Source organism: Eumetopias jubatus, unplaced genomic scaffold (assembly GCF_037043125.1).
Source record: "Eumetopias jubatus isolate StellerSeaLion01/CBP00866 unplaced genomic scaffold, mEumJub1_p1.0 scaffold_3, whole genome shotgun sequence".
Classification (NCBI taxonomy): domain Eukaryota; kingdom Metazoa; phylum Chordata; class Mammalia; order Carnivora; family Otariidae; genus Eumetopias; species Eumetopias jubatus.
Genome location: NW_028274809.1, coordinates 181168943 through 181194230, shown reverse-complemented (window position 1 = coordinate 181194230; position 25288 = coordinate 181168943). Strand labels below are relative to the sequence as shown.

At 39.0% G+C, this 25288-nt stretch overlaps 1 protein-coding gene and 1 long non-coding RNA gene across 2 annotated transcripts in view; one reads left to right on the top strand and one right to left on the bottom strand.

Moving 5' to 3' along the window:
- RAP2A (RAP2A, member of RAS oncogene family) overlaps positions 1-12363 on the bottom strand; it is a 33742-nt gene extending 21379 nt beyond the window's left edge. Inside the window, exon 1 of the mRNA XM_028112096.2 lies at positions 11977-12363. Coding sequence (XP_027967897.1) covers positions 11977-12290 — 314 coding nt within the window. The 5' untranslated portion in view covers positions 12291-12363. The remainder of the gene's footprint in view (positions 1-11976) is intronic.
- A 472-nt stretch (positions 12364-12835) lies between these two features.
- Positions 12836-24868, top strand: LOC148164778 (uncharacterized). The gene is made up of 3 exons (XR_015767938.1): positions 12836-13642; positions 15210-15273; positions 23745-24868. It is a non-coding gene; the product is annotated as an uncharacterized LOC148164778 (long non-coding RNA).
- Positions 24869-25288: the final 420 nt, after the last annotated feature.

Sequence of the window (25288 nt, the reverse complement as noted above, 5' to 3'; positions counted from 1 at the left end):
ATGCAAATGAAGTGGGTTAAACTATAGTATTTAATGTTGACAGTGATGACTTTTATACAGAGATAAAGCTTCTGTAATCAATTTATTAAAAAGCTGTCAACATATTTCTCTCTCTACACTAGCCATCCTTCTTCTATCTACCTATCTAAACTGGCCATATAGAGTGTTAAAATTGTCTTCATCCCCTGTATAGTTTCTGGTATTCATAAAAAGGTCTATTATCATTATCAACTTAAAGACGTGTTATTTAACAAATACTTATTATATGTCTCATCACTTTTTATAAAGTACTTCTTATGCTTAAAATATATGTACTAAAACTCATCACAATTCTTTGTGAGTCACAAAAACATACTGTTACCATTTATAGCCAACAGAGTCTCTACTGGAAGGCAAAGACAGAACACTCAGGGTCTATGCTAAATTTCTGTAACATACTGTACTAGCAACTCAGACACAGGCGAGAAGGCAGTGGGGAAAAAAATGGAAAAACACTACCAGATCGGCTATATAGTTTACCTAGATATGGTAAGGCAATCGCAATTGAGTCCAATTCTTAAGAAATCATGTGGCAGTACACTGTTTTACCAAGTCAGATAAATGCTGGAGTTGCATTCCTGTGTGTGAGATTTTTGGGGAAACTTTACTACGGATATTTTAGGGTTACTACGTAAAGAAACACTACATTATCTCGTATTATACCCATATTACAGAAGTTGAGGAAGTTGAGGTGCAGATAACGTTAACTTGCCCCAAATCATGTGACTAATAAGTACTGCGACTCAGCTTTAACCGGATTAACACTGTCTTCATAAATAAGATCAGTATGTGTGGTAAAATAAAATAATAAGTTAGAGCAATTATCATATATGCAGTATTTGTTATAATCACTGGAAACCTAACGATGGATGTATTTAGAACTTAGAATAAAACAACAGAATTCTCCATCCCAGAATAGAGAAAAACACTCTCTAAGATTTCACTGACAGAAAGCTGTAAAGACACCTAAAGCAGAAAATACTAATATGTACTGAATTATTAATATGATGTAGTATTTCCACATCTGAATTATTAATTTTTAAGGGTTGCTCCTAGAAAAGAATGAGAAATAACACTCCTAAATGCTTTAAGTAGAGGTTTATGATCTTTCTCTTGGGTAATTCTACTAAGTGATATTAAGATATATATAATTATGGTCATCTTCATCTATTTTTACTGTTAAAGGGAGAGCTGAATCAATGACATCCTGGACAGATGCACCAAAGCTCTAAGAAAGATCACTTTCCCAAACCTCCTCAGCAACCTGTTCTAGTGATGGATAGTCCTTGTAACAAGCACACATCCCAGGCTGAACCCTACTACATCTCTTTCTGTTTAAAGTCTTCACAAGGCAGGACCTCTCCTGCCTTACCAGAATGAATAAAATTCCACGACAAATGAGAAATAGGCCCCCATATTTCTAATATGCACAACCAACAGAAATAAATGCTTCTTCAAAGACAGACTTTACGTGTCTTTTTGTTTAGTGACTAAATGTTATCTTTCTTTGTAATGGAGAGCGCATTCACTAACTCATGTTAGGAGGCACTTCATTTTCGTAGCATTTATATAGGGTTGCTGGAAACTGGAAAAGCAGGAAAAGATAAATCCTGTTTCCAACAATTACAGAGATAGTTCTATTTATTTTTCTTAGAGTACAAATATTCTAGGATAGCAGTTGTCAAATTGTGTGTGATGAGATCAATTTAGTGGATCAAGAGGAACATTTAAAAACAATGAAATAAAATTAAAAGAATAAAATAGAAAATATAATACAAGGAACATAACAAGTTTAACTATTATTTCATGAAACTTGTATTTATGCTGTGTGTACCGTCACAATGTAAAATGTATTTCTTACTGAGGGCCATGATTAAGAAAATGTGAAAGCCACTGCAGAGAGAATACACAGAAGTAGACAGGGAGATGTGTTATTTTTTTCAATACTTTCGTTTTTTGACGGGAATAACAATTTAAAAAAAATTGTGAGATACGGATGAAAGAAATTGAAAAAGACACAAATAAATAGAATGATATTCTGTGCTCGTGACTGAAAGAATACTGTTAAAATATCCATACCACTCAAAGCAATCTACGGATTCAATGCAATCCCTACCAAAATCCCAAGGGCATTTTTCACAGAAATAGAACAAATCTCAAATTTGTGTGGAACCACAAAAGACCCTGAATAGCCAAAGCAACTCTGAGAAAGAAGAACCAAGCTGGAGGCATCACACTTCTGATTTCAAACTATATTACAAAGCTACAGCAACCAAAACAGTATGGCACTGACATAAAACCAGACACACAGATCAATGGAACACACTAGAACACCCAGAAATAAACTTAGGCATACATGGTCAACAAATTCACAACAACAAAGCCAAGACTATGCAATAGGGAAAGGAGAGTCTCTTCAGTAAATAGTACTGGAAAAACTGGACGGCTACATGCAGAAGAATGACCCTGGATCAATATCTCCGCCATACACAAAAATCGACTCAAATGGATTAAAGACTTTGAACATAAGATCTGAAACCACAAAACTCTGAAGAAAATATAGGGGGTAAACTCCCTGACACTGGCCTTGGTAATGATTTTCTGGATGTGATACCAAAACAAAGGTAACAAAAGAAAAATAAATAAGTGGGACTATATCAAACTAAAAAGCTTCTACAAAGCAAAGGAAACCATCAACAAAATGAAAAGACAATCTATGAAATGGGAGAAAATATTTTCAAACATAGATCTGATTAGTATCCTAAGTGTATAAAGAACTCATACAACTCAAAAGAAACAAAACAACAAAAACCCAATTAAAAAATGAGCAGAGGATCTGAAAAGCCATTTTTCTAAAGAGGACATATGGATGGCCAACAAATACATGAAACGGTAATTTAATCATCAAGGAAATGCATATCAAAACCACAATGAGATATCACCTCACACCTATCAGAATGGTAATTATCAAAATGGCAAGAAACAACAAGCGTTGACAAGGATGTGGAGAAAAGGAATTCTTGGGCATTGTTGGTGCAAATGTAAACTGGTATAGCCGCCATGCAAAACAGTATGGAGGTTCCTCAAAAAGTTAAAAGTAGAACTACATATGACCTAGCAATTCTACCTCTGGGTATTTATTCAAACAAAATCATTATCTCGAAGAGATATCTGTACCCCTTGTTCACTGAAGCATTACTTACAGCAGCAGCCAAGACATGGAAACCACCTAAGTGTCCACTGATGGAGGAATGGATAAAGAAAATGTGGTCTGTCTGTCTACACATATATCCACACAGACACACAAACAGAATGTTATTCAGCCATAAAAAAGAAGGAAATCCTGCCATTTGAGACAAAATGGATAGACCCTGAGGACATTATGCTAAGTGAAATAAGTCAGAGAAAGACAAATACTGTATGAGCTCATGTACACGTGGAATCTTAAAACAAAAGAAAACAAAAACCTGAACTCACAAATACACAGAACAGATAAGTGGTTGGCAGGATGTGTGGGTGTGTACGTGAACACGTGCACGTGTGCATGTGTGTTTGTGTGTGTGTGTGTCAGAGAGAGAGAGAGAGAGAGAGAGAGAGAGAGAAATGGGTGAAGGTAGTAAAAAAGTACAGATTTCCAGTTACAAGATAAGTAAGTCCTGGAGGTTTAATGCACAGCATGGTGACTATAGTCACAATACTGTACTGTATATCTGAAACCTGGTAAGAGAAAATTGTAAAAATTGTCATCACACACACACACACACACAAAATTGCAACGATGAATGGTGATGGATGTTAACTAAACATACTGTAGTGATCATTTCGCAATGTCTATACATATCAAATTATCATGTTTTATGGGGAGTGACACTTCTAAATGTTTTAAATAAAAGTTTACAATGTTTCTCTTGCATAATTCTACTAAGTGAAAAAAAACTACGTTGTATGTCAATTATATCTCAATAAAAATAAATTTTTTAAAAACACAAAAATTATAGATCATTATACTTGCCCTTAAAATATCAATTTTGGTATGTTTTTAAACCTTAAACATATTAAGAAAGATTATTAGAGAAAGTAAAAAACAGAACCAAGCGAAAACAATAATCTAGCCAATTCTGACAGTGAATGTATTTGAGCATTTTGAGTAAAAAGAATGTATACTTTACAAGTGTACTTAATTTACACACTGTCATCTGTTTTAAATAGCTTATTCAGATAAGAGTTTTCAGCAATGTGCAGTATCTTCAACATTAAGTAATAAAATGAATCAGATTCCAAGACTCCCAATGTTGCTTTGTTACTGGACTTACCAAACCATGATTTCAATACAATATGCTGCTGCTATTTGATTCAGATACCCAATAATTTTATTTTGACTCACAGGCCTAAAGAAATTTTTTTTCACAGTTGTGACCTTTAATATAAACTGAAATGTATTAAAAATCAGGCTAATGTAGGTGTTTTATTAGGGTTTTCCTACAAGAATAAAAGGTGAAATAGTTGGAATATTGGCGCCAATAGTTCCAAAGAGATTTCAATCTTCTGGAAGTATAAAGTTAAATCTATTGAAAGAGTATTCGGTATATATCATGTTAAAATCTTCACAATTAGAGATATGCTATTTTTAGATATTTTGATAACCTTAAACTTTACCAACATATCTACATTTTACTTACACACTTTATGGAAATGCAGATGTCTAAAATCATAGCATTACCATTATTGGTATTATTCTACCGAAGGGCACAGTTTGATCTGGTAAAGCATAACGGTATGTTTAAGAAACTTAACTTTTCTCTGCCAGGCTGGGAATAATTTTTAATATAATTAACCACAACTGTGAAAGTAAGAAATAAAAAGTATTTCTGCACACTCTTAAAATTTCATGATGCATTTCCTGTGGAAATAGTATGTGTACATTTATACTTTTGTAATTATTCTGTCTCCATCAGTTTTATCTCATATTGGAGTCTACTCATATCCAAACCCAGATATTTTTCCAAAAAAACTGCAGAGTACTTAACAATTCTTTTTATTCCATAAGCCAGAAAAATATAAGTACATAAGAAAATAGTGGGTAAGAACAGAGAGAGAGAGAGAAACAGGTAACAAGGAAAAGTGAAAACAGAAGCAAAAAACAAAACAAAACAAAACAAAAACCCTAAAGTAGAATCACACATCCTTCCCCAGGGGCTTAGGTTTGAAGACAATGGCTAAGGAAAAAACTGTGTAGCCAAAATTACCCTTGATAAAAAAAAAAAAACAAAAAAAAAAACAAAAAAAAAACCTCATGAATTAAGTATGGTGTACATGCTTTTATGTAAAGTTCATTGCTTAGAAATATACATAAATGTATAATCTATGCATTTTAGTGTGCCATATATAATTTACTGGAAGAGGACCCAGAGAAAACACTCAAATGTATTACCAACTGGAAAACTTTAACAAATAAAAGGATTCCAACTTTGTTGGGTCTTCCTGTTGGCTGAGTCATCTAGAGACATTTTATCAGTTCCTCCACCTTCTCCTTAGTAAGTTTACCTATTCCTCACTTAACCTTTTCCTAAAGGAGCGCTAGAGAGTCAACATCAACCACTTGCCTGGCGACCTGAATATTTCTCATTGGGTGGCCAGTGAGGTCACCTTCAAATCATCCATTTGTTCCTGCCGGAGGAGTTATATCAATATGCAGGGACAGGCGATATCTTTTGTCTGTGTGCAGTAGTAGAACGGTTGGCTACTTAAATTACTTTTGCCCCCTCTCCCTTTTAAAAAAAAATTACAGGAATGATCCCTCTGATTATAGATTTCATTGACACAATTACCACCAAATCTTAACTAGACAAGATTTGCGGGTCACAGGCTGCTCATTTGTTAAGGCTCATATTGAACCCTACCTCTTCCCTCATGGCACCCACTAGAGAGAAGTACCAACAGCATGTTAGAGCCAAGGGGAGATCATCTGCTCCATCTGCAAAGTGAACTTAAACAATTCCAATCTCGGGATAGCAAAGAGAAAAGCATAACATTGTAATGTTCTAATTTCATAATGCGGCAAATACAAGTTCCCCTTCAGGAAGACAACACCTGGGGGCTATAAAAAGTGACTCATGGCTTCTAGGCGCTCTGTACTTTGGAGGCCCAGCTTCCAATGACAATTTTAGTCAGTAGAGGTATCAAACCGGGGAAGAAGGTGTTTGTGGAGGAAGGAGTGGTGGGAGACTCTAGAAATTCCACTTACTTGGGACAAACATTTGATGTATTCCCTGGTTTCGGCTCCACAGCGCCAATCTGTCATGGGTCAAGATCTATGTGTTAGCAATTGGCCACCTGCCTCTATTTTAGAGAAGGTTTTTATGGCTACTTATTGTGAGGAGAAAAAGTGCAAACCATCAGTTTGGTCACTTAAAAGTGATCGCTTAAAATGATATAGAAATATTAGTAATGAAAGTAAAAAAAAATTGTAACGAATTTCGCTTTGGGTAGTGCAAATCAGCTGCCTCTTCCCATTCTCTTTTTCCCAATCTTAAAATGCCCCCCATGCCTTCTAGCCTATTTAGTAATGTGTGAAGTCTCCTCTATATATCTTAACAACCCTCAAGTGCTATCCTTGGCCATATTCATTTACAATTTCTATTTCTGGCCATATCCATTCATTTCTCTCTCTCTCTATTCTACCCAGGAGGTCTCATCTACTCTCCACATCTGAACTGCAGGGAAGAACCTGAGTCCTTACATTCATATGTAAAGTGATCTTTCAGGCTTTATTCAAATATTCTAATTACTTATTACGTGCATCAATATGGATGATTACCATCTCCAACGCAGAAATAATGTCCCCCCCCCACCGCTATTCCTCCGTAATCCTGTTCACTCATGTTCAAAGTGTCCAAGGTTACATTTGACCCTCCCCCCGCAACTAAATTTAATTCATTCTTTACAATATTATTCGCATCCCTTCTTTCCTTTCTGTTCCTACAGACACCATGCTAATTCAGAATCTTTCTACTTCACACAGAAACTAGGATAGATGATCACAATATTGCAGGATTATTCCCCCTAACTCTGGTCTATTGTCACCAAACCTTCTATCACATCATCTCCATGTTATCATTTCTATACCAATTTTGATCATGGTCCTTTACTACAAGATCAAGTCCAAACTGTTTAACCTTCTGTAACTTAGCTTTACATTTTTTAGCCTTACCTCCCTCCTTTCACACTTCTATATGAATTCCTAGTTTAGCCAATCTGGTCTATTTAACAGCCAACAAACACACTGTAGGAGTTTCCCATGCCACTTCCATCTGGAAGGCTTTGGAGCTCCTGATGCTTCAAGATTCTTATTAAACTTCACCCCTTCCCTTGTCACCTCAAGTAGGTACAAAAACTGTGACAGAATGTTAGAGCTGAAGGGAGACCATCTACTCCCCGTGCAAAACGGACTTTGAAGAATCACCTCCCCCATCTATAAAATTAAAATGTTCAGGGCTACCAAGGACAATAAAAATCGTTTTCTTTCCAAACACTGGTTTTCTTTCAACACTTTTTTCCCTGAGCGTTTCCCCTCTGCCGGGAGCTGTGCTAGCCACACAGGACTAAAGTTTAATGAGAAAGACCGACTGCACATCTCTCATCACACAAATAGTTCAACTTTGGTGAGTGCTACAAGAAGAGGGAAGTTCAGGGTACCAGAGATGTCTGAGGTAGGCGTGGCTCAGGGAAGGGGTGAGGCATGACCTTTCCTCTAGTGTGGGAACACAGGAAGGAGTTAACTCAGCTTGGGAAGAGGAAGAAGGCTTCCCTGAGGAGGAAATCTTTTAAATAGGGGTGAAAATGAGTAGGAATTAACTGCAAAAGGTAAATGCTTTTGGAGTTAATGCAAGGAAAGCCCAGACAGGTACTTTCAAGGAACTAAAAGCAGGTGTGGATGCTGGAACCTAAGGGAGAGCAAGATTGAAAAGGTGAGGCCGGAAAGGCAGACAGGGGCAGGAGCGTGCTGTGCCTCGGAAGGTCATGTAGAAGATTTCTGGGCTTTATTCTGAGAACAACAGGGCTTGAACGGCATGTTCCAAGATACTTTAAGGCAGGACCATGGCCTACCCTGGGAGGAATGGGAGAAAGCAATTATGGAATCAGAAAAAAATTCCACTTTTATTTCAACTGAAACATATTCTGTATCCCTATCACACTTTCTTGAGTGTGTGTTCTCATCTGAAGTCAAGCTGAAAAGGGAAAGTATGTGAATTAACAAATACAGCCTTTTTAGTTGGGCCACTTGGCTTGGACAGGTAGTCTGCACCTGTAAACACTTGAGGGAGTATGGGCTTGTTCTACATTTTCTAAGAGCACAACATTCCATACAAGAACAATCCAATAAAAAGCTCCATTTCACTGTCACTGGCCATGAATTGGTGCTATTCTTGAAGTTAAATCCTCAGTCTCCTCCCCTTTCCCATAAGGCCCTTAATGAGGGAAAATATTTTGAGAATATATGAGCAAAATTTTTCCAAGGGTTGTTTTAATCCCAATTGCTTTTTATTCTCATCTTGTCTATATCAGGTAATGAATTTCAAAAGGCAGTCACAAATTTATTTCCCCTAAAATTACATTTATAGCAAGGATAAAATTTAAAGAAGGTAGGGTGACAAGGTTATTAATAAAAGAACAGCTGGAATTTTGGAGCAATTTCTGTGTTCAAGGTATTGTGTTGGACTCCTTAAAACAAATTATCTCATTTAATCCTAATAAAGACTTTGAAGGGTGCATCTCATTCACAGATAAGGAAACTGAGGCTTACTACTTCCCTGCAATATGTACATCTTAGACCCGTACTGCCCAATACGGTAGCCTGCAGCCACATGTGCCTTCTGAGCACCTGAAATATGTCTGAATTAAAATGTGCTGTGAGTGTAAATTACACACCAGATTTTGGAAAATTTAGAATAAAAAGGAAAGTAAGATATCTCAGTTTTTGAATATTGGTTACATGTTAATATGGCAAATAGTACATCAAAAAAATGCCTTATTATCTGTTATAATTAAAAAAATAAGCTACTAGAAATTTTTAAATTACATATGTGGCTCACATTATACTTGTATGGAACAATGCCACCCTAGACCAAAAGCTGGGTATTGAATTTGCCAGTAAATAACAAGTTCAAAGCCAGCCTGGTATAGAAGAAGAGTACATGGATTGTAACAGATCTTGGTTTATATCCTTCCATCAGTGACTGGTCTTGGGTAAAATACCAAACCTCTCTGCACTTCGCTTTTGTCACTGGCATTATGGTGATATTAAATATCCCCAAACAACTGTTGTAATATGTAAAGCAGCTAGTGGGCAGAGAGGAGGGAATAATTACTGAATACTTCCTATAGCAACTGCTTAATTTAAAAACTGATTCCCAAAAAGAACAGAAAATTTACTTATTTGAAAATCATGTTTTATTCTCCTTAAGTGGGAGGAGTTAACTCACTAGCACATTTAATGCTTACTTTAGCATCATATATGCATTATCTATTATCTTCTGATATACATAATATACACAGATCCTTTCTTTCTATGTAAGTTATTTATAATATGTTATAGGCTGGGAGGCTAGATGATAAAATTAGGGTGAGGTACATAATGTCAGAACACAGAAGGGCCCAAGGGGTCCTTATGGATACAATGGATGAATTCCAGTGAAAAGAGTTTATGAACTTGATGTCAGCAGACCCATGGTTTTTTCACATCAAGAACTGAGACTAGTGAGTAAAATGACACCTGGGCAAATAGAATTTTACTTTTTTTTTTTTCTCCCTTGGTTGTGGTGCAAATTGTTTTAGCATACCAAGTTTAGATTAGCCCACTATTAGTAATCTCCACGAAATCATAAGAAACTACAAAATCATGTGGACTAAACTATCTGAGGATATTTTGCCATATTCTGTCCCCTAGGCTTTTGTCAAGAAGTTTGTTTGCCCTTTTATCAATGTTTGAATTATATGTATACATTTAAATGTAAAGTTTGGAGCAGCGGGGCATTCACTTTATTATTTGATGTATGTATATGGCTTAAGATCGACACGTGACAATGTATTAGACTGCCCTGTTCTGTATTTTTTTTTTAGTAGTATGGGGGGGCGTACTAATTAAGGATTTCAGTCACTTCAATGTAGCCCCTTAAGTATACATTTATTAAATTTAGCACCAAAACTGCTCATTTGTTATCTACAGCAATTAACTTTAAGAAAATGAGATGGGAGAAGTAAAAAGCTATCAGATTTACAGATCTGAGTGAGAATGGAAACAGAGACCATGAAAATATTCACTTTATTCTAGTTTGAGTTTTAACAAGAAATAATAAACAAAATTTTATTTTCGCTATTAAAGTGCATGTGCAATGAGTTAAACGGGGATGGGGACAAGGCATCTCCTTTGATCATATGTTGCATTAAAAATCCACCTCTTGTAATGAATTTTTGAGTACCCACTGAGGACACATGACTTGGTCTTTGCTCTTTCAAAATAAGTGACTCTGACCTACAACGTGATTGTGTCTACAGTTCACTTACAACTATGTTTCAGTAAATGTCTTCAAACTCTAAAGCTAGAGTTAGGTAGGAAAAAAAAATTACACTACATTAAAATTATTAACAATTATTAGCTAATAATAAGAATCACAGAGGGGCGCCTGGGTGGCTTAGTTGGTTAAGCGACTGCCTTCGGCTCAGGTCATGATCCAGGAGTCCCTGGATCGAGTCCCGCATCGGGCTCCCTGCTCGGCAGAGAGTCTGCTTCTCCCTCTGACCCTCCCCCCTCTCATGTGCTCTCTCTCTCTCTCTCATTCTGTCTCAAATAATAAAAAAAAAAATCTTTCAAAAAAAAAAATCACAGAAAACAATGTGTAATAATTAGAAAAATTTGCTAAAACTTTGAACTGAGATATTATTACATTTCTGATGCTTGAAATTATAGGAAAATATACACTCATATTTAAGAGAAAATGAGTATCTTAAGCCATTTAAGCTACGAGCCATATTTTCAAAAGGCACACTGTAAAAAAAAAGTTTATATCAGGAAAGAGCTTGTTTGCATTAACTTTAAATTAGCTAATACTTGAGTTACACCTTTGAAGAAACTTCAGTTTTGTTTCCAGGAATGCTTTTTTCCCTTACTTTCTTTCTTTCTTTCTTTTTTTTTTTGAAGGGGTAAGGCAGTTGGATTAAAAAAAAAAGTTAAGCCGCATTCTTTAATGTAAATGGCATATCTGTGCTCCTCTATGCTAATAACTTTCTCAATCTCACTGAACTGTTAGGATGTCTTCAAATAATTTAATGTCTTTAAAGTTTCGTCTTAATGGCACAGTTCATTTTTGTAAAACGCCTTGGCACCACTCAATCTTTTAAGAGAGGAGAAAGGTCTCTTTCCTCTGGACCTGACATTTTTACCATATATGTGTGAGCAATTTCGCTGTCAAATATTGCCAAGGTAGATTTTTTGTTGTTGTTGTTCAATCTGAAAATGTCTCCACTATGCCTGCAGAGCTCCCCTCTTCCCAACACAAACCTACCCAACCCTTTCCCCCACTGCAAGTTTTAAACTTTGTTTCCTTTGGGGTTCTGCACAAGTGCTACTAATAATATCCAAGAGACAAAGAGCTGTGCTGTAGGTTCACGGGATGCCAAATTTGAGTTGTGAAACAAAGCACTCAAATTTGAGATTCAAGATGATGGTGGTGGTGATGCTGGCAAAAAAAAAAAAATATATATATATATATATATATATATATACATATATATATAATAGAGCATGAGACCCCCAGAGCCATCTCCCCAGACAGCTCCCCCTGTCCACGGCTACCCAGAGCACGGGGGAGTTCTGGCCCCGGGACGTCGGCTGCCGGCAGCACCGCGAAGCCCCCTGCCCGCTCCCCCCGGCCCTCTCACCGCTTCACTCGAATGATCTGGTCCCGCATGGGCTTGATGTCCTGGAAGCTCTGCTGGTTGACGAGGCTGTAGACGAGGATGAAGCCCTGGCCGTTCTTGATGTACAGGTCCCGCATGGACGCGAACTGCTCGGTGCCCGCCGTGTCCAGGATCTCCAGCACCGACGGCGACGAGTCCACCTCGATCTCTTTGCGGTAGAAGTCCTCGATGGTGGGGTCGTATTTCTCGATAAAGGTGCCGGTCACGAACTGCACGGTCAGGGCGGATTTGCCGACCCCGCCCGAGCCCAGCACCACCACTTTGTACTCGCGCATCGTCCCTCCGCGGCCGCCGCCGCCGCCGCCGCCCGCGACATAGACCTACGCCCGCCGCGCTGTGCCCCCGGACCCTGCGCCGGCGGCCGGCCCCGCCGCCCCCCGCGGCCGCCCCCACCTCACGGCCGCCGCGACCCCCCGGGCGCCGGCGGAGGGAGCAGCAGCCCTGGGCATGGGCCGAGCCGGGCGGCAATGCGGCTCGCGGGCGCCGGCAGGCACTGAGCACGAGCAGCGAGCGAGAGCCGCCGGAGCCACCGGAGCCGCCCGAGCCGCGGGCCCGCAGTGCCACCCGCCCGCCCCGCCCCTCGCGCCTCCACGCCCAGCTCCCCGCCCGCTGCCGCCGCCGCCGCCACCGCAGCTTCCTCGGCTGCCGGAGCGCGCGCCCGAGGGGGAGCCGCAGCGCTGCCGGGGGCGGGGCTCGGCGGCACGAGGCGGGGCTCCGCGGCGCAGCCCCGCCCCTGCTCCCTGTCGCCTAGGCGACCGACCGCGCGCGCTCCCGGGAGACTGCGCCGTGCGGAAGCCTCCGCTCGCGGTTAGATAAACAACCTCCTCTGCCGCCCCACACCACTCTATCCCGCACGCCCCGTCGAACCCTGGGGCCTGCGTCCTGAGCATGCGTAGTTCGTTTGCCTGAACCGGGAACCTGGTCTACTGGAGAATCCCACGCTCGGCATTTGGGGGAGACGAGATGTTAGCGGGGCAGAGCAATCTGCAGGCTTTAACGTGAGGCGGAGAGTGAAAAGAAGAAACGGACAAGGCCCAAAAGGAGGTCTTGGTGAGGGATTTTGCTTGACACCACCCAGTCTCTCAGTACTCCTGAGAGCTTTGGTTTTTATCTTGCATCAACGTAACGAGAAGCCTTTTTGAGGGGACGAACATAAACACAACGAAGCGAACCCTGAGGGAGGGGCTGCAGGGCCCCTTCTGCCCGCTGCCCGACGTGGCGAAGGCGAGTCCGCGGAAGCCAGGCGCACGCCCGCTGACGTCGCTGGGGGTCCCGCCCTGCTCCAGCGCCGGCCTGGTGTCGAGCTCTTCCCACGCCCTCTCGGCTACGGGCGCCTGGAAAACCGGGAGAACGGAGCTCCCACCCGCAACAGAAGGCCCAGGGACACCTCATAGCAACAGCTAGCGGGGGCACCTAGTAGGAAGCTGGGATTCAGTCCAACCAACCAGTTCACGTTTCTGTACCCCCATGGTATCGTTCTCGGCCAATAGAGAGCCACTTCATGCCACATGACACCCACCCGTCAGCCAATGGGGAAAACTCTGGTCGCGGGATCAACCAACGCACCTCCCTTTGCCCGGCCAGGCAGGGCGTTTGCCCCTGCGCACTCTCTGCCAACCAATCGTAGGTGAGCTGGCGGATGACGGCGGTTCGATGTGAGCCAACCAGGACTCGCGATTCCCTTGCCACCTAGGGCCGGTGGTATGGAGACAGGGAGGCTCGTGGGGTCCGGGAGGGGTCGGAGAATGAGGGGCCGGTCGCAGTGTCCTATGCTGGCAAGGAGCAAGGTGTTTTGCAGGCGAGAGTGATGAATTCTGCGTTTAACGTCGTCTCCTTGGCGTGCTGCCTAAATGATGGGCATGGAAATGGTGCTGAGGGAATGTGGGCTGAATCGTGGGATGAATCGAGAAAACAGGGACTTTTGTCTTTAGGGTGAGAAATTTTCCGGTACTTAAGGAGACATACTGCAGCACTTGGCACGGGTCTTCCATGCGTGCCTCCTGAAACTTTTTTTTTTTTTTTAAACTACTTAGTTTTTTAAACTTAACCGTTCGGTCTCTGTACATGATATGTTAGTTGCACTCTCTCATACCCACACCGTCAAATATAGAAGTTATATTTCCAAGTATTCCTGGATTATGTTTTGTAATAACTGGTTATTGGATTTACCTTACTTAAACTCTGTCCTTCTCAGACTAGTCTACACCCATCTGTTACTAAATCACATTTCTTGGGAATAGTAAGTTTCTGCAGTTCTCTTTGATCATGGCATACCTCTTCGCCCTTTCTCTTCCCCACAAGGTCATCATGTAGAGAGGACGGTCTGAGTTTGGTAGAGAGATGGTCTGAGTTTCTGGAAAAACCAGGTGTTCCTTTGCCATCTCTTCCGTCAATTATCAAACTACTACAAAGGTGTACTTAGATCTCCCAGTGTTCTATTCCTCTGTTAGTCCATTATATTAGAATGGAGAATTTATATTTGCATTACCTTGCTATAGTATAGCACATACCAAGTTTTTGCTTAAACTAATTGAGGGCAAGTGTCATGTCAAAATGTGTAATATATATAAAACTGAGTCTTCATTTCTTGATTAAATATTGTCAAAGTATGAGACTTAATATCTGAGCCTCTGGAATCAGCAGTGAAGGCAGACTGCAAAAAAAATCGAATCAGAAGAATCTTTTAAGATCATGGAAACCATAGAGGATCTGATATCTAAACTAGTAATGTGAAAAAGTGAATTAAAATGAAAGGAAATCACATCTGAGCTTTTTGGGCAGGGCTATTTCAAGAAGATGTAGATGAGTGCAGTGTTCACCTAGCTTTTTACAAGTCTCGTATTTTGTGTGAAACTTATATGCTGATTTGAGGTTACTTTAGCTTTGTAACAGTCACACTTCTTTTCAGAAGAAAGACAGACTGTCTCTTTAAGATCCAAATTGTGCATCATGGTGATAAAATTCCTAGGCTTTTTGAGAAGCATCAAACTTTCTCTCTTTGTATAGATCATTACAATCTGTGTAGTATGTTGCATTGCAATGGAGCTGCAAAATCATTTATTTTGGAAGCAAATAAAGGTCCAGTGGCTTTTTGTTTTTGTTTTTTGTTTTGTTTTGTTTTGGGTTTTTTTTTGGAAATTTGCTTTGGGATTGTGAATCCACAATGTAACCTTAAGCAACTTTTCATTTCCTAGGTCCCCAGAAGTTGAGAAGCTCTGGATTGCAGTGCATCTGATAGAAGTTGTCACACAAAAAATAGTGAGTGGGCTCCCTAGTCACTCCACTTAGCATAATAAAGAATAGGAGAGTTTTTTGACATTTTTCAGGCTTTCTCTGACCTTTCATTACTGCTGACTTTTCTTGATAAGGAGAAGTATACAGACTGCTGCCCTTAGGGTAGTTGCACCTCATTTATATTTCTCATCTTGCTATTCGATATTCATTCTCATTCATTTGATATTCATTCTCAATGTTGCCATAAGGGTAGATTTTTAACCACTAATAAGCAAAAGAAACATGATAAGTAGGGCATAGTTTCTTTCCTGTTCTGTATTATATGATGGTACTTACCTAATTTGAGACTTTATGTGAAATACTGGTTGAAGGATTAGCTTCTGTAAGAAAGGATGTCAGAACGTGTAGAGAATTTTGAAGATTTGGTTGGGAGATGGGTGTCTGTCTCCTGATTCCTTAATCATGTTCATTTTTATGCCAGCATGAACTATCTATTCTGAGAGTGATTTTAGAAATAAAAACTTATGTCTCCATTTGTCTGTGGGAAAGACAAAATAAAAATGAGATAAAATGAAATTGAATTTTCTCTAAGGGCTGTAAATCTCTATGATAGTGAAAACCTAACACTGTGCACTGACACTTTAGGCTCTGTTTAGCTTCAGAAGGGCATTACTGGAAGAACAAAAAAAAAAAAAAAAAAAAAGAAAAGCTTCATTTCTCCTCTCCCCACTAAATCTGAGAGTTATCTCACCTATACCCAGATACCTTCAACTTCATACTTGTGTTACTGTGGAAACCCAGCTCCTTTGCTTCTGTGAAAGATGTTGGAAAAGGTGGGAGGAAGTGGGAAATACATTGTGTTTGGGGACTTTCTGACTAGAGGAAGAGGCAAGTATGTGAAGAACTGAATACAAACAAGTTAGAAGAGGATGTTTGTAATATTAGCAGTGCTACTTGTCTATGAAACCCTGATTCCTATTGCTTCCTATTAAAGCCTACATGTGTGTGATTAGCCATAAAGGGGAAGGGCAAGTCAAGTACATTTAGAGCAGAAGACATTTCCTTGGCCTCTGAGGCTCCTGATACAGTTGAGGAATGGAAGTATGTATAAACAGTGGAAAGGAAGGGGCAAAATAAACTTGTTTCTTTTTTGAAAATGCAATATGTCTCAGCACTTTTGAAAAGAAAAAGAATGCAGCAATGAAGTGACTATGTAAACAAGTCAATGAAAGAAACCTTCTGTTGAAAAAGTAAATGTTATTGAAGGAAAAGGCTTAATGATTAAGATATAGGAAATAAAAAGAAAAAAGCCTGAAGAATCTTAAAAGCTTGAATGTTCAGAGGAAAATAGAGCTCCAGTATGGTTTGCTTAACACGGCTGAAGAGTAAACACAGTGTTGCTGCATTCCTAGCAGTTTCCCTCTCTTCTAGCTGGAAAATATAGGGATGAGTCAGGATTGATCGTTAAGGGCAGCCCTCTCCTCTCTGCCCAGTTAGACCAGCAGTAGGCACGTGACTCAGTTCTCATCACTGGAACGGGAAGAAGCCACTGGGACTGGGGGATTCCTGGGAGTCTGACAAGAATGAGTAGATATCCCCATTGTTTTGGTGCCCCTCCCCTTGCTTCCTGCTTTGCACATTGAAATAAGAGACTGTGGCCACCATCTTTGGGCTGTGATGCCTTATGGCTGAGGTTGCAAACCATCGAGCTTCAGGTGGCTAAGGAGGAGGAGAAGAATCCAAGTCCTGGAAAACAGTATTGAACTGTCATGCTGATAGTGGAAATGCCCACCTTTGGACTTACTCAGTAAACAGCTAGCCTCCTTTGAAGTCTGTGTTAGTTTGAGTCCATGAGGTTTTCTGTGTCTTGGACTCAAATACATCCCAACTACCATAGAAAGTATAAGAGATTCGAGACAAAATGGTATTTTAAAAGATCAGTGAGCATTTGTGATATTCTGATGGATAGCCTACTGATATCCTGAATGGCATTTCAAAGACATTATGGTATTAATTGAGCACTTACTATGTATATTATTCTAGGCTCTGGGGATACAAAAATACACAATTAGCCAGAAGAGCTTGTAGTTATAGACATTATAAACAGAAGAGACTGACGTTAAACAACTGATTGCACATTTACATTATGTAATAACAGCTTATAATTCATGCTAACAAGAAAAAATTAGAGATTACAAGGATGTAATAATATAAATAGTAAAATATTACAAAATATATAACCACATAACTGAAGAAAATTATAAAAACAAGCACTTTCAAGGACATGATAATATTATGTATAGTTTATACATGAATTCTTAGAGGTTAAGAGAAACAGAATAAACTGAAATGGGTTTAATAAAGAAAAGCTGTCTGAAGGAAATGAATATGGAGCCAGGTTTTGAAGGCAGTGGCCAAAGAATAGACTAGATGGGGCAGAAAGGAACACTCTAGGTGCAAGGAATTGAGAGAGCAAGGGGAGGCAGCAGGAATGAAGTAGGAGTGAAATATGGAAAAGACAGAATCACTTGATTCTTTAATTCTCTATAGCAGTGCCATTCTAGGGACAGCTATCAGGGGAAAAAAAAATCAGAGGCTAGAAGTGTCAAGGCAAGAACAAAAGGTATAGAAATAATCCGGGAAAAAACAATAACAGAAGAAAAAGTAGAAAGAGTACAAGGGTACATTTGAAGAAGTTAAGGTATTATTCAAAATGATGAATAATTTATAATGTGGGCATCATGAAAGAATTGTTATAAGAAGTAATTATGGACTTGAGGGCATCAAGAAGGTGGAATTCAAACTTTCACAAACAGAAGTAGAAAAATGAGGGGTAGCAAAAAATGAAGACAGGCAGAAAAACCGTTTTTGCTTATGGTTATTTTTTCACGGTAGCTGTTCCTGACATGCATTATGTAAAAACGAATGGAATTTGATTGAAAAAAATTTCAATAGACCAGTAATATATAAAGATAGTCTTTTAGGTAAATAATGTACTTTAGAATGTTTTTCTTAGAATGCCTTTTGTACCTTGCCATAGAAAAGTTTTTTCAATAAAGAAGTTCTAAGGAATAATAAGTTACAGATTAGTGACATATTTTGAAAATTAAAAAAAAAACCCGTAGATGTGCCAAATGTAATGGTATAGCAACAATAATAAATACTTACAACAAAAGTCAGAAGTTTGTCAGATTTTATGTGGTTTCTGGTCAAATATGGTTGTAGTATTTTTCTAATGCTATTTTATGTAAGAATATGTCTTAAAAATTAGGCCACCATAGGCATATGAACATATCTTGATATTGTTTATAATAATGTCATTAATATTTATGGTGCTTTGCCATTTCCAGAGCCCTTTTGCTACATGTCTGAGAAGCTTGTAGTTTTTTTAATAAAAAATGTAAAAATAATTAGGAACCACCATACAAATATGTGATATGAAGATGCTGAACTAGCATTATTACTGCTCCTTCCTCCAAGGTCATGGAAGCAATGTAGAGGGTACAACGCCATCAAATGAAGAAAATTATGAGAAAACCCTGGTAATGAGAGGATTTAAGGGAACTGTTCAGTAAGGGGACTGGGAGAGGAAGGTGGTGGTAGTTTAGGTCTTGGGCAAGAAGCAGCCAGCCACACTGCCGAAGAATAATAAAATAGGAAAAGAACCATTACACATGTGCTCATGCTTCTCACTCACTATTGCCTTGGGAAAATCAGTGCCTGCCCCTACACATGTGGTGACGCAGAGCTCTAGTCTAAGTGGACTCAAGAGGACAATCAGGGCCACACAGGACCTTGTAAGGAGCTTGTGAGGTGCTTGTAAGGAGCCAAGAAACTCCTTAGGTTCTAACCAACTTAGGGCATTTGCCCACCCACACCTCCTACTCTTACTTCCCTGGGCTCGTGAATTTCAACCTAAGGCCTGTTCCTTCTGATGTTGCTTCTCTCCTCTTGGGGGAAGCAGAAGATGAACTCTACACCTAAAGAATCATTGCCTGTGATTTTCCTGGACTTGGGGTTCTCTGCTCTAGAGCTCATTTATTCTCATCCCTGAGCACCTTGGTGTGACTCAAAATGGGGTCTAGAAAGGTGATCAACCATTTGGCTTGCCTGGGACTGTCATGGTTTTATATTATTTTATTTTTTTAAAGATTTTGTTTATTTATTTGACAGAGAGAGAGACACACAGCAAGAGAGGGAACACAAGCAGGGGGAGTGGGAGAGGGAGAAGCAGGCTTCCTGCGGAGCAGGGAGCCCGATGCGGGGCTCGATCCCAGGACCCTGGGATCATGACCTGAGCCAAAGGCAGACGCTTAATGACTGAGCCACCCAGGCGCCCCAGAACTGTCATGGTTTTAGTACAGCATCCCCCAAACTCCCCTCAGCCCTAGTGGATCACCCTACATCTGTTCTCATATGCATTTCTGGAGGAAAAAAATGAATGCACATGACAAGATATTTTGAGAAATACAACTGTTTCAGAAGAAAAAAAAATTATAGAGTTCATCAGAAGCATAAACATTAGAATGGACCAAGCATTTAAATTTAGCCCCCAATAAACATGCTAAAAAAGATAAGGGATAATGTTAGACATATGAAAACCAAGAAACACAAAAGGAACCAAGTGGACATACTACAAATGGAATGTATAGTAGTTGAAACAATGAACAAAGGACAATAAGATGGCAGAAGGGACACTGTTAAGGACCACATGAGGGAACTGGGAGACCAGATTGAGGTCACGTCACAGAAAGAGGAAGGGAAGTTCAAAGAAATAGAAAAAGGAAAAATCAAGAGATAATGGAGAAGAGAAGTGGCAGCATACAGATAGTGGGAATCCCTATAAGAAAATGACTTCTTAGAGAAATGATAATGTGAAATTTCCCATGAATGAATGGACGGATAAAAAGTAAAAGACCTCGGGGGGAGGGCCCATGGAGCCTCAAAGAAAAGTGATTTGGAAAACCTACACTTACAGACATAGAGAAATTTGGGATATCTGAGACTAAAAGTTTTAAAAGTTTACATATGAAAAATTAAGATCAGATTAAACATCAGATTTCTTAATAGCAGCATTAGAAGCCAGAAAAACAATGGAGTAAGAGTTTTAAAATCCTGAAGGAAGAAGAACTAGAAACAGAAATTTAATATTCAGCCAGAGTGACATTCAGGTATGAGAATGAGATACAAATATTCATAGGCATAGAAGGCCTCAGAATCCCAGAATATTGCTAACACAGAGACCCACACTGACAACGATGGATAATTCCACTCTCACGGTGCATCTTTTTCTCTCAGTTACTGATAACTCAAGCAGACAAAAACTACAGGGATACTGAAGATTTGAATAGCCCATTAACAAAACTGGACTGGCAGACATAGAGAATTCTATAACCGATGATTAGAGCATACATATTTTTTTTCCGAGCACATACAGAACATTGGCAAAAATTGATCGTAAAGTGGACCATAGAGAAAATCTCAATACGCTTCAAAGAATAGCTATCACTCAGATTGTGAATTCATAATTACATTAGAACTTTAAAAACAACAAAAAGACAAATGAAGAACCATACATATGGAAATTAAAAAATGCTTATAATGCTAAATAACTCCTGGGGTAAAGAAGAAATGTGAAAACACTTGGAACCTAGTGATAATGAAAATACTATCTATCAAAACTTGTGAGATACAGCAAAGTGGTTCTTTGATGGAAATTTATAGACTTAATGTGTATATTGGAAAAGAAGATACAGGAAAATCCTGATCTTACCTCCTCCCATGGTCACACTGAGTCTGTACCTACATATGGGAAAATTCTCTCAAGAAACATCTAAAGGCAAAAAGAAAAAAAAAAAAGAAACATCTAAAGGCCAACTGAGTGATGACTACACATTGGACAAATGAGAAGAAAACCACGCCGAAATGGGTAAGAGAGGCTGGCACATAATCCCTCTATAAGCCCCATCCCTGGCACAGTATCCCACAACGAGGAGGGAACCCAAACTCCAGCGCTTCTTCCTCAGTAGTGAAGGGTTTGAACCCCACATCAGAAAAGGAAACACTAATTCGAAAAGATCTATGCACCCCCATGTTCATTGCGGCATTGGCTGTATTACAATAGCCAATAGCCAAGATATGGAAACAACTTAAATGTGCATCAATGGATGAATGGATAAAAAAATTGTATATATATATGTATAACATTATATATATAACATATGCATATATATATATTAGCCATTAAAAAGAATGAAATCTTACCATTTGTGATGACATGAATGGACTTTGAGGGTATTATGCTAAATGAAATAAGCCAGACAGAGGAAGAAAAATACCATACCATCCCCCATTTGTGGAATTAAGACAAAATTTTTTTAAAAACAAGCTCACAGATTCAAAGAACAGATTGGTCAGTGCTAGAGGTGGGGAGTTGAGAGGTAGGAAATATGGGTAAACTGCTTTTGTTTTAGTTTAAATAAACTGAAATTTTTTTTTAAAAAAAGAGGGGCATCCTACAATTTACCCGACCAGTGCTTCTCAAAAATAAGAAAAGCCTAAAAAACTCTCATAGCCAAGATGAACCTGAAGACACATGAGAACTAAATGTAATGTAAAATCCTTGATGGGGTTCTGAAATGAAATAAGGACATTAGGTAAAAACTAAGGTAATCTAAATAAACTATGGACTTTAGTTAATAACAACATATAACAAAAAGAAAACCCTTGGGTTTTTAAAAATCACATTCCAAAATAAAATATAATATATAGCAGAAAAAAGTCAAAAGAAACAGGTAAAATTAATGTTTAAAATGTATTTTACTTAATCCACTATATTATCATTTCAATGTATAATCAGGACAAAAATTATTAAGATATTTTACCTTTTTTCATACAAAGCCTTTGAAATCTGGTGTATATTTTACACTTACAGCGTCCAGACTGGACACATTTCAAATGAACAGTGTTGCTACTATATTGGTGATAGACAGTGGATTGTTCAGGGGAGCAATGGAGATGAGGTTTGAGATGCTGTTTTATAGGTCATGTTGACAAGACTATTTGAATATCAAACATGTCGAAAGTCAAAAGAGAATTAAGAAGACACCTGTGTTGGAGAAAAAGCAAATTCTTATACAACTCACATCATGCTATTTGGTTTCTAACATCAGCATTCAAGGAATAATTCTAGACCACCGACAATGTGCAAGGCACTATGCTAGGAATAAAAGGAGACTTCCTCCTCATCAGATAGGTATATAGATAAATATGTAGGTAGATGACCAGGCATTTTGTTAAAAACTAGGTTTTGCTTTGAAAAAGTGGCTTACAGAAGTGTAGGTGCAGCATTATTTAGGATACATCTCTATGTATGGTCTATAATCTCTTTTTTTCCTGGTTTATGTTTAAGTTGTAAGTTTCACAATTCTTATCATACTTCTTTGGTTAACCTAATGATTTTGAATAAGAACATAATTTTCCAAAATAGCTTTTCCCATTTGAAGTAAGGGCAAGTCTTGCTGGGTTGACACTATTCTTTTTACACAGTGGGAGAAATGTCTGTTTTTCAGTTCGTATGGTAGCATGTACTGGAGATAGAATTCACTACTTACTTCTTGTGACCCCTGGTGTAACCCTGAGCAGACTTCTGTCTTAACACCAGTAGCACATTGCTGCACCATCTCCTCTACTAACTGAGGATAGGAACAGTGTTTGGTTCATGTGAGTTTTAGCAGCACTTGGCACATTGCATAAAACATTGTGGGAACTCATAAAACGTTTGCAAATGAATGAACAATTGAATGGACTATAACTTTGCTTCTAAAAATCCTGTAAAACAGAGAAGATGAAAACAAGGGGAAAGAATGGGGAGTTTCTCAACATTGAGGAGGAGATATAGATATTTCCTCTAAAACTGGCTTTATCCCCAAAGAAACTCCCAGCTCAAACATTGTAGGTCTTCAGTAGGCAAGGTAAGGTCAGTCTATGGGCTTGGACTTTAGAAGGGCCAAGAATGATTTGGAAAATCAACTTTTCTATCTACTGACTGCTGCCTGAAATTTTACACCTAGGGTTTTAGTCTTTTGATGTGAAAGCTTTTTTTTTTTTCTAGTTAAAATATAAATGGGAGAAAGGCAGTTAAACTGCACTATCTTTCTATAAACATGGCGGCATTCAGCTATGCTCACTTGGTGGGAAAAGAAAATAAGGAAAATAAAATAGAAGAAAAGAAGTTAAATGGCCCAAGTATGTGCCCAGAGTGAGCATGAACAGGCCACGAGGATCCATCATATTTTGTGTCATACAGTAATTTTTTTTTAATGCTAGGGTTAATCTCTTCACCCGGTATAACATGACTAATAACAGCCTTCACAGTTACTAGATTCTTAAATTAGATTCAAATAATATCTTATTTTCAAGTGATTACAAGAATTTTCCAGACTTGGGAGCTCCATCCCTCATCTGTTTCCATCAATTTCTTCTGCTTCTCACAGGATTACGCTCGACAGTGGTTTGGGGCGCACTGGGGAAGACGGAACAGTCCTAGTGGAAGACCCATCCAGTCGTCCTTCTCAGCAGCCAGCTGGTTATTTTGTCAAGGAAAGTGATCCATCCTACTTTTTCAGGGTCATCTCCTCAAAACCCAGCTTCTCACTCTCACAGAACAGTACATCCTCTTTTATTATCGTCCTAGTTAATGCTTCTCACACAGCTTCACAATACGAGCACTGAGTGATTAGCCACGTTGAAATGGCTGCACTAGTTGAGAAAGAGAAATCTTGTTTGCTTAATCAAGGTACTACTACCTCAGTGCAAATGGCACTGGTGGCAAAATTGATTCCAGTTTACATCTGAATGAGAGAAGCCGAGGGACACATTTCAGGGATATTTTAGCCTTTTTATTTTCCTTGGCATGCCAGGTAGTTGAACAGAGTTAAACTATTCCATCATGCAAGTTGCCTTGACTTGATTCTGTTGGGGATTGGTCTTTGGTATTTATTAGTTGTGTTTTTTTTTTTTTTTTTTTTAATGAAGATTTTTGGGTATTTCCCATGCAAACTTTCCAACGAAAAGATGCTACAACATATGAAAATTATCTAAAAGATATTAATCTGTCGACATAATTAGGTTATATGAACAAGAATGAGCTCCAAGAATAAAATTGAGTATGTCAGTTCTGCACTATATGCTGACAAAATGAAAGAAGCTAAAATGGGTAGTTTATGGCATTCTAAGGTTATGATTATGGTGCTCAAAAGAAAGCAACCCAAGTAAAATTATTGAGAAAGGAGACCAATCAATAGCATATGTTGCTGAGGTTTTTATACTGAAAAAGCAAAGCTCCAGGGGCTCAATGCTGTCTGTATTAGGGCTGTAGATCGTCTGAAGCCTCGGGTTTTTCTAACTGGATCTGTGACTAATGGAGTGGGGGTAGGGCTGAGGCTCAGTAAGATGTTTAACCCTGGCTTGGGGAATTACCTTTGCGTGGGATTGGGCCTGTTTATAGGACTCCTCAAACCCTGGCTCTCCAAAAGCAGAAATAAAGACTACCAAGTCATTCAGGTCACTAGCTATCCATCCAGATATCTATCATCAACGTATTTTGTGTTTTGTGTTGTTTTTTTTTTTCTGGTTTTTTGGTGTTTGTTTGTTTGTTTGTTTGTTTTTATTCTACAGGGTTCCAGAAAGGACAGAAGTACATTTCATAAATACATATAATGATAAATTTTCTAATTTTAAGAGTTAGGTCTTCTCAAGAAACTTGAACATTATCTATCCAAAAAAAAAGTATGTATAGAAACAGTATTTCACTTTGAAGTACATGTTAAAGCTTTCCCCATGGCGTTCACACTTTGTCTTGCTTTCTGTGTATATGTATGTGTAAGGGGAGGGGTGTGCCCAAGCCCCACCCAAGTCTCACCAGTTAAGAATCTGGGAGGACACAGGGGTGGGCTTGTGTTTATTGAGAATGTGTATATTTAAACAAAATCTTCTAGATGACTCGGACATGTCCCTGTATTTTCTGAAGAAAGAAATC